At 46.7% G+C, this 17,712-nt stretch overlaps 1 protein-coding gene across 13 annotated transcripts in view; it reads left to right on the plus strand.

Annotated features, from left to right (window-relative positions):
* MYOCD (myocardin) overlaps positions 1–17,712 on the plus strand; it is a 473,785-nt gene that overhangs the window by 424,107 nt on the left and 31,966 nt on the right. For all 13 annotated transcript variants that reach the window (XM_037914277.2, XM_043527936.1, XM_037914278.2 and 10 more), the window contains 2 exons: positions 3,636–3,711; positions 10,374–10,535. In XM_037914277.2, the coding sequence (XP_037770205.1) occupies positions 3,636–3,711; positions 10,374–10,535 (238 nt within the window). The remainder of the gene's footprint in view (positions 1–3,635; positions 3,712–10,373; positions 10,536–17,712) is intronic.

Here is a 17,712-nt window from a genome sequence, read left to right on the forward strand (position 1 = left end):
ATGAAAGCATTATAGAGAAAACAAAAAAAAACCCTACACACATGCTGGTAAGTTTATCAGAGGTCACGCCCACTCCAACAAGGGCTCTGGTAGGAGTCAGTAGTTCAAACACCAACAAGAGTTTTCTGTGGTTAATAGTTCAAAACAGCTGTTAGCCCAGAACAAGCACACCTATGCATCTCTCCATTACACAGTTTTGGCCTTTAAGCCTTAAATTCCAGGAACAGGTAATTAGCAGATAATGATTCTTTCCACAGGGCATAGCTTCAAAAGGCTGGATTTTTGCATAACTGGGGTGTGGTACATTTGCATTCATCTCCCCCAAGAGATTTCCTGGGAAATGCACTTAATTTATACTTGTCCTGAAAGTTCATTCTTGTCTGGCACATTGTTTCAGATAGTCCTTTGAAGCTTATAACACTTCCCAGGGTTTACATTGGCCATGTCTCCCCTCTAAAGGCGTTACATAAAATTCCACAATAATACATAAACTGGGAATTTTAATACAATGGACTCCAAGATACTTAAACTTAATTCAATAAGATTTTTCAAGGATATTGCAAGAAATTGCCATATCTGTCACAATATCTTGTTTCAAGGAGTTCCACAGGTTAACGATGCATTATGTAGAAAAACATTTCCTTTTGTTAGTTTTGAATTTACTGGCCTCCCCTTGTTCTTGTGTTATGAGACACCATTCATTCTCTATACCACTCACTAGCTCATATGACCTCTTTTTATCTCCCCTCTAAACTAAACAGTCCTGTTCTTTTCACTCTCACCTGATAAGAAAGTCTTTCCATACCTCTCATCATTCTCATTGCCTGTCTCTGAACATCTCTCTTTTTGCTAGATATGTTCTTAGATGGAGTGACCAGAACTTAATACATGATTACAGGAGAGGACCTATCATGTATTTATAGATTTGCATAATTCTGTTCAATGTTTTCTCCATCCCATTTCTTATGCTTCTTAATGTTATGATTGCATTTTTTGACCATCTCTGCACACTGAGAAGATATCATTAAGCTGCCCACAGTGACACCAAGATGTTTTCCCTGAGTGGTTACAATTAATTTAGAACTTAATAGGGTGTAGAATCCGCATAAATTCTTCTTTCCAATGTGCATTACGCTGTCTTTGTCAACACTGAATTTCATCTGCATTCTTGCTACCCAGTCACCCAGCATGGTTAAGTCCCTCTGAAGTTTCTCACAGCCTGCTCTAATCTTAACTGACCTAAATAACACTGTGCCATTTGAAGATTTTTCCACCTCACTGCTCCCCAGCTTTTTCAGTGTACTAATAAGTACCTGAAATAACACCATCCTAGCACAGAACTTTGTGGCATCTCACTGTTTACCTTTTGCTATATTGCAAATTGACTCTTTCTTCCTATGGACTGATTTCTGCCTTTTAGACTGTTTCTAATCCTCCCTCAATGGCGTTGAATTTAATTATATTATAGTCACTATCACTTGGCAACTCAACTATAGCTGCTTCTGGAACCTACCTCTATGTTACTTAGGACTCAATTTAGCATAGTCCCTCCTCTTGTGTTCTCTCAGTAGGGTGACAAGAAGTTGCTTCTCTACATGTGGATCTGAAAGGCCAGATTTTCAAAGTTATTTAGGTGTCCAAAGATGCCGATAAGCACCTAGTAGGAATTTCAAAAGAGAGTAGGTATCTAACTGTCCTTGACTTTAAAGGGAGCTAGGCATCTAACCTGCTTAGCTGCTTTTGACAATCCCACCTGGCACCTATCTGCATCTTTAGGCACCTAAATACCTTTGAAAATCTGGTCTGAAGTGACATTTGATCAGTTTTTATGCAGGTACTAAGAGATACCCATTATAACTCCTTTTGTAGATGTAGATTTTACTTTGGTCACCCTCAGCACTGTGCATTCGATAGCATTTTCTTTAACTGGAGACTGGGAGTATCATTTCACTCATATATTTGTAATTCTATCATTTGGGACTTGGATCTCTATCGATTCAACTGTGTGGTCCTCTCTACTCAGAACTGGTATCTCACTATGTTCCATGGAATCTTTAAGATAGTGGGATTCCCCCATCTCTCTGACCTAATCATTCCTTCCTGTATAGTTTATAATCAGGTATTATAGTATCCCATTGATTATTGTCTTTCCCCCCTGTTAAACAGAAACTGCCACTTACATCACAGTCCTCTTGCAATGCTGGACATTTTTAGCTCGCCTGCTTTTGCTTGTAAGTTTCTTTCACTGATATCCAGACATGTGTAGTTGGCAAACTCTGTTGAGTAGTGCAATGGCCTTTAACTAATTGTCAGATAGAACTCTATTGGCTACATCTGAAAGTCAATTGAATGACAATGACAAGCTGAAGAGCTAACTTGAGTATAATTTATATTTCCTACTGTAATAATACAATTAAGCATGTGTGTGAGTAGATGTGTGTTTGCTAATATACCGGTGTGTTTGCTGTACCCTTTTCATTTGCCTTTATATTGATAGCTCATTGGGCAGGCATCATTTCTTCTCTATTTAGAAAGGATCTGGCATTTTCTGGGCATTCCAATAATAATACTAATTTGTCACTTGAGCAAACAAGATGTTTGTTTACTAAGTGCTGTCCTCAGTGAAGGTCTCACTGTATATCAGTATCTATCTACATGTCTATTTCTAAGTGTTGTTGTAGCCATGTTGGTCCCAAGATATGAGAGAGAGACAAGGCAGGTGAAGCAGGACTTGGTCCAGTAACAGATGTTGCCTCACCTACCTTGTCTATCTATTTCTAAGGCATTTATCACCCTTGTATCTAAGATGAGGGCATGACTTTCTCAGCCATTTCACAAAGTGGAATTCAGCAGTTAAGTGCAGAGCAACAGGACCTAGCAGCTTACATCCGGAAGTGCAGAGTACCCTGGAAACTGTGGGGGACTTAGAAAGGCAGAGTGTCATTATCAGCACTGGAATAGCCAATATACCTCTCTCTTGCAAACGGTGTCAGAGAATTGGTACAGAGGGTCAGGCTCCTAGTTTTACATCTCATCCAAAAGCTGGCTGGGTGAAATTCTGTGGCCTGCGTTGTGCAGGAGGTCAGACTAGATGATCATAATGGTCCCTTCTGACTTTAGTATCTATGAATCTATGAATCTATTTCCAGCAGCGTAGCGTCCTCTCGCACCATGCTGGGGTGTTGATTCAGCACCAACCCCAAATGAAACATGCTGTGCTGTCTTGTGGGGGTAGATCCAGGCACGCACTGGTGAATAGTCGTCACACGCGGTGAACAGGGCTCCAGCAGACTTCACATACTGTCAGAACAGCCTGGGCACCAGCAGTGCTGGGGGTCTTGAGGTGCAGCTCTCTGGAGGCTTAAAAGGACAGACCTTACAAGGGCCATCTGCTGAATTGTCAACATTGATTCCAAGAGCATCACTTTGTCTCATTGGGCATCTCCTGTCCAAGTGTTGGCTAGTACTTGGGTGAATAAGGTACCACTTAACAGCTCACTCAGTGGAGAAAAGCCGTTATTCCCTCTTCCTACGAAAACACGAACAATTCCAATAGCTGAGCAGAAAGAGCCAGCACTATGTAATTTACTAGCTGGAGCTGGTGATCTAACATTCTCTGTATTTCTGTCCTGCAGACTGAGGATTACCTAAAGCACAAGATCAGAAGCAGGCCTGAGCAATCAGACCTGGTCAATATGCACATTTTACAAGGTAAGGCTGGGTGAGCTGTTCCTCACATATTTTTAGATTTCTCCAAACCTTCATCTCTCTTGTGGCCCCAAATCTTCTGTTGCTTTCCTATTTCTCTGCAAGATGCACTTTTAGGGTTACTTTGCCCCAGATCTTGATGGCAATCAGAGTATGTAAGGGGCTTGTAGCACAAGGTATTTCATGTTGTGCCCAATGCAGCCCTCATCATCCTTAAATAGGCATTGACAGACTGGATCAAATCCTGAGGTCCATCTAGCTCAGCATCCTGTGTTTGACAGTAGCTGGCACCAGGTCCACTGGAAGGATTCAATCATTAGAAACAAAGTTAGCTCATTTTGTGATAACTGGGAGAACCGCACGGTGACTTGCCTACCGGGTGTGAAGGTTGCGGATCTCTCAAGACATCCAGATAGACTTATGTATAGTGCTGGGGAGGAGCCGGTGGTCATGGTACATGTAGGCACCAGTGACATAGGGAGGGATAGGAGAGAGGTCCTGGAGGCCAAATTAGGCTGCGAGGTAAGAGATTGAAATCCAGGGCCTCCATGGTAGCATTCTCTGAAATGCTTCCAGTTCCACGCACAGGACCAGTTAGACAGTCAGAACTGCTGGGTCTCAATGCGTGGATGAGAAACGATGGTGTAGGGAGGAAAGATTTAGATTTATTAGGAACTGGGGAAACTTTTGGGAAAGGGGGAACCTATACAGGAAGGATGGGCTCCACCTAAACCAAAATGGAACCAGATTGCTGGCACTTAACATTAAAAAGGTCATAGAGCAGTTTTTAAACTAAGGGCTGGGGGAAGCCGACAGGTGCAGAGGAGCACATCGTTCAGACAGAGACATCCCTTAGCGGAGGATCTACTAATGGAAATACTGATCTGATGAGAAACAGTCAAATGATCTGATGAGAGGATCTGATGAGATACAGTCAAATGAAAAAGAGTCCCATTCAATTAGATCACGTGATGGCAGACGTTAAAAAGTTAAAAGAACAGGAGTACTTGTGGCATCTTAGAGACCAACAAATTTATTTGAGCATAAGCTTTCGTGAGTTGAAGTGAGCTGTAGCTCACAAAAACTTATGCTCAAATAAATTTGTTAGTCTCTAAGGTGCCACAAGTACTCCTTTTCTTTTTGCGGCTACAGACTAACACGGCTGCTACTCTGAAACCAGTTAAAAAGTGACAATTTTTAAGTGCTTATATACAAATGTTAGAAGCCTAAATAATAAGATGGGTGAATTAAAGTGCCTCATATTAAATGAGGATATTGATGTAATAGGCATCACAGAAACTTGGTGGAATGGGGATAATCAATGGGACACAGTAATACCAGAGTACGAAATATATCGGAATAGGTCGTGCTGGTGGGGGAGTGGCCTATATGTGAAAGAAAGCGTAGAGTCAAATGAAGTAAAAATCTTAAATGAACCAAACTGTACCACAGAATCTCTATGGATAGTAATTCCATGCTGGAATAATAAGAATATAGCAGTAGGGATATACTTTTGACCACCTGAATAGGATGGTGGTAGTGACTGTAAAATGCTCAGAGAGATTAGAGAGGCTATAAAAATTAAAAACTCAATAATAATGGCGGATTTCAGCTATTCCCATATTGACTGGGTACATGTCACCTCTGGACAGGATGCAGAGATAACATTTTTTGACACCTTCCCCCCCCCCCTTCCGCCAGCACCAGCAGGGGTCCTGGGCTGCACGCCACCCCAGCCCCCCGCCAAAGTAGCTGGGCTGTCCTCCCCCAGCACCCACAGGGCCCCCAAGCAGCCCCTCCCTCAAGTTTTGTTCACTGGTATTTTTAATGAAAGTCATGGACAGGTCATGTGCCATGAATTTTTATTTACTGCCCGGGACCTATCCGTGACTTTCACTAAAAATACCCATGACTAAAACGTAGCTTTATTCATAAATGATCTGGAAAAAGAGGTAAACAGTGAGCTGGCAAAATTTGCAGATGATATAAAAGTACTCAAGATAGTTAAGTCCAAAGCAGACTGCGACGAGTTACAAAGGAATCTCACAGAACTGGGTGGCTGGGCAACAAAAAGGCAGATGAAATTCAATATTGATAAATGCAAAATAATGCACATTGGAAAACATAATCCTAACTATACATACAAAAGGAAGGGGTCTAAATTAGCTGTTGCCAATCAACAAAAAGATCTTGGAGTCACTGTGGATAGTTCTCTGAAAACATCCACTCCATGTGCAGCGGCGGTCAAAAAAACGAACAGAATGCTGGGAATCATTAAGAAAGGGATAGATAATAAGACAGAAAATATCATATTGCCTCTGTATAAATCCATGGTACGCCCACATCTTGAATACTGCATGCAAATCGCCCCATCTCAAAAAAGATACACTGGAATTGGAAAAGGTTCAGAAAAGGGCAAAAAAATTATTGGGGCTATAAAACAGCTTTCGTATGAGGAGAGATTAATAAGACTGGGACTTTTCAGCTTGGAAAAGAGATGACTAAGGGGGGATATGATAGAGATCTATAAAATCATGATGTGTGGAGAAAGTAAATAAGGAAGTGTTATTAACTCCTTCTCATAACACAAGAACTAGGAGTCACCAATTGAAATTAATAGGCAGAGGGTTTAAAACAAAGAAAAGGAAGTATTTTTTCAAACAACGCACAGTCAGTCTGTGGAACTCTTTGCCAGAGGATGTTGCGAAGGCCAAGATTATAACAGGGTTAAAAAAAGAACTAGATAAATTCATGGTTAGGTCCATCAGTGGCTATTAGCCAGGATGGGCAGGGATGGTGTCCCTAGCCTCTGTTTGCCAGAAGCTGGGAATGGACGACAGGGGATGGATCACTTGATGATTACCTGTTCTGTTCATTCCCTCTGAAGCACCTGGCATTGGCCACTCTCAGAAGACAGGATACTGGAATAGATGGACCTTTGGTCTGACCCAGTATGGCTGTTCTTATGCTCTTAAAGTGTAAGAACCCAGAAGTTGATGTGGAATAATCTGCTTCCCATGAAGTTCAAATCCTAACCCCCAATAGTCAGAGATTGACTTAAACTGTGACAAAGGACATGTAATATTCCTACCTAAATGTTTTAGCTTTAACTCCGGTAATTCTGGATAGTCCAGTTATCCATGTAAATGTCCAATTTCCTAATTTATTGGCCTTGATGATATCCTGTGGCAGCGAGTTCCACAGTCTAATTGTATTTTGTATGGAAAAAGTATTTCCTTTGATCACTTTTGCAATCGGTCTGTGGTGTCCTCCAAGCACATTCCCCAAGTCTTGGGCTCGGGCCGATTTCTGACACTGCTTCCTCTTTCACCACAGCTAGTGTCCCAATAGGGCAGGCAGACTGCTCTGCAGACAATAAATCCTGACTCAAGCCTTCAGTCAGACTCCAAGTGAGCCCTGAAAGGTTGGAGGGGAGCACTCACTGCTCTGGCTGGAAACAGAACTCCTGACTTTCTTGGCAGAGCAGGGAGTGCTGGAAATCTCACACAGAGCCATAACACACAGGAACAACATGTCGCAAACACACAGAGCAGTCAGGGCAGCTAGGCTCTCGGGTCAACGCTGGGCCAGTTCAGCCAATGCTGCCAAAGCATCAGCTGCATGACAGGTTGAAATGCTGGAGTGTTCTGTGACTGGGCAGCGAGTACACACTTTGTGCTGACAGCGAGCTCATCTCTCCCTTCTTTCATGGCCCTTCTTGAGTACTTCACAGGTGCCTCCTAATTATCAGGAAGCCTCTTTTCACAGCCTCCTACAGCCTCCCAAATACTGTCCCATTCTGGACACATCTGTTCCCTATCTGCCCCATAGCACAGGGCTCGGAGAGAGAAGGGTGAATGCTGAACTGTTGCCCCGGCAGCCAAGGGGACAGATTAAACAGCTCCACCAGGGGTCAAGGTTGGCACAAGCCAGCCGTGTTCTCCCCATGGGGCTTTTGTCCTAGTTGGGTGCAGGACACCTCGTGTGTTTGAACTCTCTGAGTCTCCAGCTGTTCACTCCTGTGGTTGGGCTTTGCCCTCCTCATCCCTGAAGAAAGGCCACGGCTCTCTGGAGCTGTGCTGGAGCCCACAGCCATCCACAGAGAGGCATTGTGCCACCTCCTCCTCACCTTTCACAACAGCCTCCATGCCAGCAAGGATCTTGCGGGAGCCCAAGGCGCTGTTCCTGAAGCACCAGGAAACTAGTCTCACTCCAGAGACACTCCAACCCTGCCCCCTGTCCTCCCACAGAGACCAGGCCCTATGGAGCCCTCACAGAAGGGCTCCCATGGGGCCAGGAGGAAGGAGGGAGCAGGCGTTCTCCTAGGCTCCCCTCAACCCTGAGAGTGAAGAGGCGTTTGTTATGGCCAGAATTGTTAGGCCCTTGCTCCCTGCATGGGAAGAAGAGGAGGCTAATCCCTTCCCCATGTGCTAGAGTAATGGAGGCCCCCAGTTCCCAGTCACAGGTGCCAGGCTTTAGTGAATGGCCCTCACGTTCCATTGCAGCCTCCTATCTGGGGTGTTAGCCTGAGTTTGCCAGGAGCGTGAGTCACATCCCATAATTCTGGCACTCTGGTTTGGGGCAGCTGTTGAGTAGGAGGTAGATGCTGGCTGGTTAATTAGTGCAGTCACCTGAAAACGGTGCAAGCTTCAGTTAACCAGTGACTGGTATGCAGGAGGCACCATCTGCTCTTCCTGTCAGCTGGGATTATAAAGTGAGGACAAACAGCAACAGGAAGTTCCATGTGCTCTCCTGACTAGGCAGCTGCCGTTCTGTGAGGGAGGCAGGATGGTGCGAGGGATACCGCCTGCATGGGGGACCAGAACACCTGGGTTCTAGTTCTGGCTCTGTCACAGAGCTATTGTATAACACTGGCCTCCCTCTGCCACAGCTGTCCAGCCATATACCTCCAAGATGGCTCACGTTATGCCCATTTTTCAAATGGGGAAACAAAGGGCTTGGCTACACATCGAGTTATTCTGGAACAGCTCCTGGAAGTCAGTTCACAATCTACCTTAATCTGAATTAATCTGGGAGAGTAGAAGCTTTGTAGAGTAGAACAGCTGCCAGAGACTTTCATAAGGACAAATGGGGATGACTGGGGTGAATGGCCACTCACAGGGTAGCATGAATTCATATGTCCCATCAGATCTGTAACTGGCTATACAGCATGCTGCTGAGACTCTGAGGCTTGTGTTTTCCATAGCCTGAATTTCTTCAAAGAGTAGTTGTATTTGGAACCATAAGGGTGTGCGGTGGTACCTTCAGGTCCAGAGATGTCCCCTGACTTTACTGGCTACTGCAGGTTGGTCACACTTTATATTAAGGGTCCATTTATAAATGGTTTGTAAAGGCTTAGTAAGTGTTCAATAGATATAAGCATGTTGCAGACATTAGTAATATGTGTTTAGGGCTGGTTCTAAACACATTCATAGAAGGTGTTAGCATCATGGTGATAAGCAATCTATTGACATGTTGGACTTGGTGACAATCTAGAATAACAATTGCTTAACGACTTATTAAAACCTCTAGTAATCATTTACCAACTCTTTATAAACCATTTATCAATGGAGCCTTAGGATAAACCAGTAAATTCTGTCGTTTTTTCCTGTTAACATTCCAGAGCCCATGTAGCTCTGGGAGAGGACTCAGAGAGTTATTGTTTCATAGAGTTTAAGGCCAGAAGGGACCATTATATCATCTACTCTGACCTCCTGCATAACACAGGCCATTACATTTTACCTTGTTACCCCTGTGTTAAGCCAACAATTTGTGTTTGACTAAAGCATAATTTGTGCCTTCCAGAAAGGCATCCAGTCTGGATTTGAAGACAGCAAGAGATGGAGAATCCACCACTTCCCTTGGGATTTTGTTCCTATGATTAATCACCCTCCCTGTTAACAATTTGTGCCTTATTTCCGGTTTAAATTTGTCTGGCTAAAGCTTCAGCCGTTTGTGGCTGTTTCACTTTTCTCTCCTAGAATAAGAGCCCTTTAGTATCCAGCGTTTTCGTAGTACCCATGAAGGTACTTCTCCACTGTAATCAAGTTACTTTCAATCTTCTTTCTTATAAACTGAACAGACTGAGCTCTGTACATCTCTTCCTCTACAGCATGATTCTCTCCAGCCTTTGAATCATTTTTATGGTTCTTTCTACACACGCTCTAATATTTCAGCATCCAAGGAGCTGGAGTCTGCTCCCATTAGCAGGCAGAGCCAGTCCAGCTCGGGGAGAGGAGCTGGAGACTATTCTGCTCCTACATCACCCACACAATTTTTAACTAAGTTTCAGTGCAGACTGTTTATTGATCAGACAGAACCCAGCATAACTCTACAGTCCCAGGCTGAGTTTGCACAGCTGGAATCTAGGGGGAAAAAATCTTTTACTTGATAATGGAGAATTCTGACCTGGGAACCATTGAGAACCATGTGGAGACCCACAATCCATCCCACACACAGTCCTATGTCTAGGGAGTAGTCTAACAGCCAGTGTTCCAGGCTCAGAATACTGGAACTGATCTCTCTCTGTTTACTGCTCTAACCTGAAATGTGTTTTGTTTTGACTGTGATCCCAGAAGGGGAATCTCATTATCACTGAGTGTTCTGTAGCTAGAGCACAGGTTCAGCGGGACCTGGAACTGATGCTTTCAATTTTGGCCTTTTAGACTCAGCTGCAGAGGGGTCCATTCAAGCTACTCAGATGAAGCTGAAAAGAGCCCGACTTGCAGATGATCTCAATGAAAAAATTGCTCTCAGACCAGGTCCTTTGGAGCTGGTGGAGAAGAATATTATTCCTGTTGACTCAGCTGTGAAAGAGGCGATAAAAGGTAGGTCACGAGAGAAGCACGTCTTGTACCGCACGTGTGTGTACAGCACAGATTGATAAGGACATTGATACATATAGTGCAGTACTTAGATATGAGTCCGGCAGGAAATTACCAATACAAAGTTAAGAGTCATAACAGAACCTAAGTTAGCCCATATTATTTTCACTGCAAGCAGCCCCAGTCAGCAGCACATATATTCTCCTCACCAGGTCTAAGAGGAGAAAGGAAACTGTAATCTCCTCCCAGAAATGTCTCCCATTAAATTGCCTAGGTAAGAGGCTAACATGTTCAGTCACCCCTTTGTGAGTCAGCATCCCCTCCACCTATGTTAGGCATCACAACCCAAATCCTACCCTATGGCTAAGGACCAAGAAGAAGGCACAGCTTCCATCAGCCTGAGCTAGAAAGCCTCAGCATGTTCAGTCTCTTCCTACCATCCCTTCATCTCACTTGCTCGAAGCAGAATCCAGTTCCTTCTTTGCACAGCCAGGGGACAGCTGGGGTAAGGAATCAGTCAGGGCTTGGGAGGCACCCCCACGGCGTTAGTGCACAGCTACTTGGTTGGCATTTGCTTGGTTGGCTGGTTGGTTTTGTGCCTCTGCCTGAAGTGCCAGGCGGTGGCCAGGAGGATTGGGAGAATGAGTATGCCTGATGATGGGCATGAGGGGTCGTGCTGTGTGTACCATGTGGGCCTTGGTGCCCCCTGCCACTCCCTGGAGTGTCATTCCACTTACTTAGACTTGTGCAAAGTGGGTGTAAAACGGTCCCCAATCAGAAAGGTGGTGCTTTGCACTCACTCTGCACTGGTGTAAACAGCCTCAAGGCCCAGGAAGGGACGAGTCAGGCCCTGTGTGTCTGCACTGCAGCTCAGCAGTGCCCCAAGAGAGAGCAGCCAGGCTGGGGCTGTTCTCTGATGCACAGGCCACAGGACTCATGTTAGTGAACACAAGGGGCTTCCTCTCTTCAGGATGCTGAAGACACTCCCCCCTGCATCTCCTGGCTCTCTGGCTCACCTGAGACAAACAGCTTGTCACCCTGGGGTCTTGGTAAGGGCTGGCCCAGGCTGTGCAGTTAGGGCATGGACTGCTCGCTCTGGCACGCTAAGCTGCCATGCTGACTCACCAAGGGGATAAAGCCCGCTCAGAGCCCCAGCACTACATGGGTGCTTTCCACAGCCAAATGCCCTAGCCCCACGGAGTTCTCTGACTCAGAGCAGTGGCTCTGTGGCACAGCACCCCATGCTGTCTCTCGGTATTTTGGGGTTTGGAACAGCCCCGGGGAGCCTGGCACTGGCCAGTGGGAATGGCGGGAGAGCTGTGGACTAGGAAATGCAGGTTGCAGTGCTCAGGCAGATGCAGGGTCAGGACTGCTACTACCCTGTCAGCCTACAGATAGCACCTGCGGGAGGGATGGAGCCTAGCCCAGCCGTGCTCTCTGTTAGTATTTCTGCATGGGGCTGGTACTGTTCCAGACACGCAAATGAAAAGGCACTTTCAATCCTGCCAGCATCGCTCCCAATACAGGAAGTATCTGAAGGCGAGAAACGAGAGACCCAACAGATCCCAGCAGTGACAGGCCAAGAAGGCTTATCTGTACGCAATCCTGGCCCATTCATGGAGGAATCTGATCCAGCTCTACTCGTCAATAGCAGTCTTGCCATTGACTTAAATGTGGCCCTGAGAGCTGGTCCCATGCAGCCCAAATTCCTTGTTCAATAACACTCAGTCACTAATTGTCACGGATTATTTGCACTGGCCTGCCAGTTATGTGTGCAGCCCAGTGAGGGCGTTCAGTGTCCTGGCTAGTGCTCAGGGTGAGCTGGAGCCAATGGTAGGGGCTTTGCTCACCAGGAACTTAGACTCTTTGGCAATATTGACTTTAGAATGACACAGGAAGTGGCGTGAGAAGAAGGAAGCTCTTTGACTCTTGGTTCGGCTAAGAACCCAGCATGCAGAACCTGAGCTATTCCAGCCCGTGCTGAGCCAACTCGGCAGAGCACTGTTGAGCAGAGTGAAGCCTGCAGATTTCCCATGCTGTCATGTGCAGAGGTTTCCTTTCTTGGCCCCTGTTATTGTCACTGTTCTGGTCTTGGTATATTCTGCTCATGGTGAACCACAATGTGCACCTTTAAGGCCCAGTGTTGCACGGGTCACATCACTATAGTTCAGGGTCCAGTGTCATGCCCTGATTTCTCATGCTTGTAACTTTTCAATACGCTAGCCTGAAATGTTTCGGGCTGGGTGCCTCCCTGAAGATTGTTGTTTTTTTTAAAGGGAGTTTAAGACAAATCTCGTCAGCCGTTTTTAAATGATGGAAGAGTGGAAAAAATACATTTCCTACTTTACAAAAACTCCATAGCCATGTCTTTGAATGCAGCTGTGTCAGAAAGAGCTGAGGTTTGGAGGCTGGAAGGTTGCTGGGGGAAGAGTGCTCGAGGAGGGTTAGGGCCTTTGCCCAGCTGGAAAACAACCTATGGTAGGCACACTTGCAAAAGGCATCCTGGTCATGGCCTGTGCATTGGGATGTGCACACTAACCCACCTGGGAATCATGGACTCCAGGGAACCCCCCTAGCATGAGGGAGGGTGGTTTGGAAACCTGGGTCAGAGGCTGTGTTCAGACTTTGCTCAGTTCCTGGCTCCTCCCTTGCCCACCAAGCAACACGAGAGCATACAATGATCTCAGGCCTTAAAGGTGACAGACAATGGACAAGAACGTGGCTTTGTGCTCTGTGCCCTTCTGTGATACACCAAGACAGCCTGCAAGGTTTTTCTTCCCAACCATTTTCTGCTTGTGGAATGTCTGGGATTTCAAGGATTTTTCTACCACAGATGAGCCAATGAGGGCCTCACTCTCTTCTCACTGAGCCCAGCATACATCAGGAGTAAGTGGAGTTAGCTGAGCGTAAAGCTGATATGAGGTCAGAATCAGACACCTGGCATGGGACCTTTCTGAGCTCACAATAAACTGGGCAGGTGTGTCTGAATCTTGAACAAAGAGAGCCTTTCTCCTAAGTGCTTGTTAGGGGCTTCAATTAAATAGGGCTTAACAACCAAAAGTTTTAAACGGTCTTACTAAAAATGTCTTCCCCTGTTCAAAAGCTTAGAGTCATTCTCTTGTCAGGCCCTGCAATGACATCATCAGGGTAAAAATATGAAAAAGCACAATGTGTCCTTAAAATCAGCTTAATCTAGTCTGGGCCCACCAGCTCCAAAACATTTGAATCGTAATCCTATGATTATTGCATGACATCACTACGGGGCAGAGCTGGGTTGTTTGGGTGCCTTACCTGTGCTTTGCCACATCTCAGCATCTTTGAATTTCTATTAAGAATTACCCCGATGGTGTATTTCCTTGGTTTATAACACTTTGTTTTAGAATAATTACAACGTATTGGTAATGGGGTTTTGCCCTAAATTAGTAATATGTGCTCTCAGCCTTACCTCCAACTGATCACAGCTTGTGTCTGGAAATTAATACCTTATTATTTCAGAAATTATCCATGGCCACACAATTCAAGAGTGTGGTCTCTAGCCAGTCTCAGCTCCTGCCAGCAGAAATGCAGGCTGAGGGCCTGCCTGACACAGCAAGTCTTCCTGCAGCAGGGTGGAAGGTGCCTGCAATCCCTACTTTAAGAAGGCTTGGAGCTAGCTGGTGCAGCTTGGACAGTGGGATGGCACTGCCCTGGGAGAGGTGTGGCCAAGGTGCCCAGGAATGCACTGATTTAACCTCTCTCCTAGACAACTTCCCCGTGATGGGCAGAGGAGCCCCCACCATGAGTTTAAGGTGTCCTCCCCAGCAGAACAACCAGGAGACGGTTTGCCTGCCCTGGGGGTGAATCCCACCTGGGCACAGCAATCAGTGGGTGAATCTACCCTTTGTTGGCTGTTCAGACACAAGGGGGCAGAGTCAAGGGCACATCCTTAAACAAACCTTCTGGGGTTCTTGAATGCTGAGCTCTGAACTGTGCAGCACGACATGATGTTAGTGCTTGCCTTTAGATTTATGTAGCAAAATGCCTAAGTCAAAGGAGCAGCACGGTGTGTTTGCCCGGTCCATGATTCCCCTGGGGGCCTGCAGCCCAGGCTCGGACACGGAGCAGAGAGGAACACTGCTATTCTGAAACTTTGAGTCTTTTGTTTTTGCAATACCAGAAAAATGACGGGGTTTAAAATTGTCTTACTGTAACCTTGGAATTTTAAATGTTTATACAGTGGAAAGTATAGTTGACATATTCATCTAATCACATCCAACAGGGTGAAAGAAAAGTGCTGAAGCCAGTCTAGATCCCTAATGTCCCAGCAACAGGAGGCTGCCTGTGCTCCACATAGCTGAGGGGTGATCTAATAGCCTTTTTTACCAGGTCCTTGTCATCACTCTGTCCAATGCACTCAGGAGGACAATACGCAGTACACTAAAAACAGCCCCAAGCAAACACCATCCTGCCTGAGATTACAGCAGAGGCATGGGATCATGAAACAACATGGATAGCCGCAGATTGCAGTGAGAGCAAGCGAGATAAGCCGAGCATTTCCCTCTCCCTGCTCCATGCAGACCCTTGGTATCAAGACGTGAAGTAAGAGGCAGCACATTCCAACCATGCTCTGGAGTGCCATGTTGTCCCTGACTGAGGTCCCCTCGGCTCACTTGTTTGATGTGTATCTCCTCTTGGAGGGGATTTAAATGCCTCCTAACTGCCAGCCCAGCTGTATTATTAGGAAAAACTATTTCAGTAGGAGGGTGGTGAAGCACTGGAATGAGTTACTTAGGGATGTGGTAGAATCTCCATCCTTAGAGGCTTTTAAGGCCCGGCTTGACAACGCCCTGGATGGGATGATTTAGTTGGGGATGGTCCTGCTTTGAGCAGGGGGTTGGACTAGATGACCTCCTGAGGTCTCTTCCAACCCTAATCTTCTAGGGTTCTATATGAGGCTAAGGATGGTAATGTGTTGGAATTTGATAGGGTTCCTTCAAAGCTCCAGACAGCAGGAAGACTGAAGGTGGATAATTTGCCATCTGTCATGCTATGTCACCCAGTTCTCAGGACAGCGCTCACCAAGACAGCCATTGTCACCACCTGAGCACCCTGCCGTTGAGTCAGCTCTCGGCATCACAGAAACCCCACAATATTTGAAGCTCCTGTGGCTATTTTTTGGCATATTTTGGTGCAACACTGCTCCATGCCCTTGCCTGCGCACCCTTCCTAGACCTCCCATGGTATCTTAAGAATAAAAGGTGCCATCAGCTTCCACAGATTCCCACCAGACAAGCTCCCTTTCCTGGCCTTCCCAGAACCAGCAGCTGGTTTCAACAGGCCTAGAACAACCATTCTGTGCTGCATGACACCTAATTTTGGTTTCTGGGTGTTGCTGGCTCCTGCAGCTTCCCAGGCACATCAGTTCTTAAGGCTTACGGTGACAGAGAAATCCTTGAACTAGTGACCTGCACTGACAGGGGGGGTGCAGACAGGGTGCCCGCCGGGCGCAATGGAGTATGTTAGATCCTGGCAGAAGCCAGGCAGGCAGCACGTGCACTTCTGGAGGGAGCGCAGCCTGTCTGCAGCCTAGAAATCACAACCTGACAGCCTTGGGAGGGGAACACAGCCCATTGCTGGAGGGGGACAGCAGCAGCTGCAGCAGGCAGATCCAGGGCAGTGCCCTGCAGGCAAGAGGATGGCATGGAGGAAGGAGCCCACTGAGACAAGTTTACCTCATTATCCCTCTCCTTGGCTGCCCTGGGGCTGAGGTTGCGGGGTTTGTTCCAATAGATAGAGCCCTTGTGCTGAGAGTATTTGCACCCTGAAGACCCTGGCAGCCCTACCAAACCACTTGTGTGTTACTCCTGATACATGGATGTTAGTGGGACTGGAGCCCTTCGAGCCCAGTGCTAGGAGTACTGCGGCTCATGGCTAGGCGAGCAGCTCCCAGACCACTAGAGTGCGTAGCCCAGCACTTAGCCAAGCTCTGCACTGGGGGACCTGTAACTATGGTAACTAGCAATGCTCCTGTGGTATTTCCTCCCACCAAGTGCCTTGGGCAGATGAGCACAGACTCCAGGAGCTCCCCTAGTGCATAGCTGGCGACAGCAGGGCCAGTGACTTAGCAAGCTATTCCACACACATGATGGAGTCTCTCATCTGCTTTCTCCCTCCGGACAACACACCCTGTGCAAAGAAAATGGGCGATAATGCCTATCTTGTCAGACAGAAGGCAGAGGTCAGAACACGTCGAAGTGTGTTGGTGAGAAGCTGCACACTGCTAGGCTTGGAGCACGGACAGGTGGACCACTCTTCCCCAGCCCTTCCTCCTTCCCCAGCTGTCCCCGAGCTATCTGAGTGCAGAGCTGCATGATAAGATTGGGCAGCATATGACCACAGCAGCAGTAATCCTTCTGTTACCCACCCTCCGGCCTAAGCCTTCCAGGGGGTCTTGCAAAATAGCCTTGCTTTTTCAGCACTTTGCTTATCAGCACAACCCTGGGGTCAAGAGCTCTTGTCCATCTGAGTGTGGGACACTGCCCTGGGAATCCTCTGGACCAGGCTTTGGTGGGATTCCGGAAGCGCAGTTAGTCATTTGGAGCATTTCTTCCAACTCTTTGTACTTTGTGCAGAGAAGCCAGGGGAGGGGAGGGGCCTGGAGATTTGAGACCTTTGTTTGATTCACGCCTTGGCTTCTCTGCGGAGGCTCCGGACAGGCTCAGTGCATCCATTGGTTTTGTGATTTAAACATTTGTCCAGTGGGAGGAGGACCCCCCCGCCCCAGTCATTTTACACAGGCTGCTGGGCACTAGCCCCTCTGGTGAGAACAGTTTCACATACCTCTGGATTCAAAGCAACCACCTAGGTGGGAAACACTCACCCCGAGCTACTTCCTGAGTCTACCGGTCCTGGTGTTCTTTGGAGATGAACACTACACTCCTATTCTGCAGTTAAGCACCTCAATCTGTATTCAGGCTCATAACCCCACAATCTGATTTGCAAGGTGCTGAATACCTGCAGCTCCCATGGACTACACTTGGTGCAGTAGGGGGCCTATTACACTATTTCCCAGGCTCCAATTGCCTAGCCAAGTTCCTAGGATCTCCCGCTTCTTTCCCTAAAGACCCTGAGTCAACAGCATCCCATTCACTAGAGGGGAGCAGAATCACTGTGCTGCGTTTGCTCACGAGAGTGTCGCTCA

Source organism: Chelonia mydas, chromosome 14, assembly GCF_015237465.2.
Source record: "Chelonia mydas isolate rCheMyd1 chromosome 14, rCheMyd1.pri.v2, whole genome shotgun sequence".
NCBI lineage: Eukaryota > Metazoa > Chordata > Testudines > Cheloniidae > Chelonia > Chelonia mydas.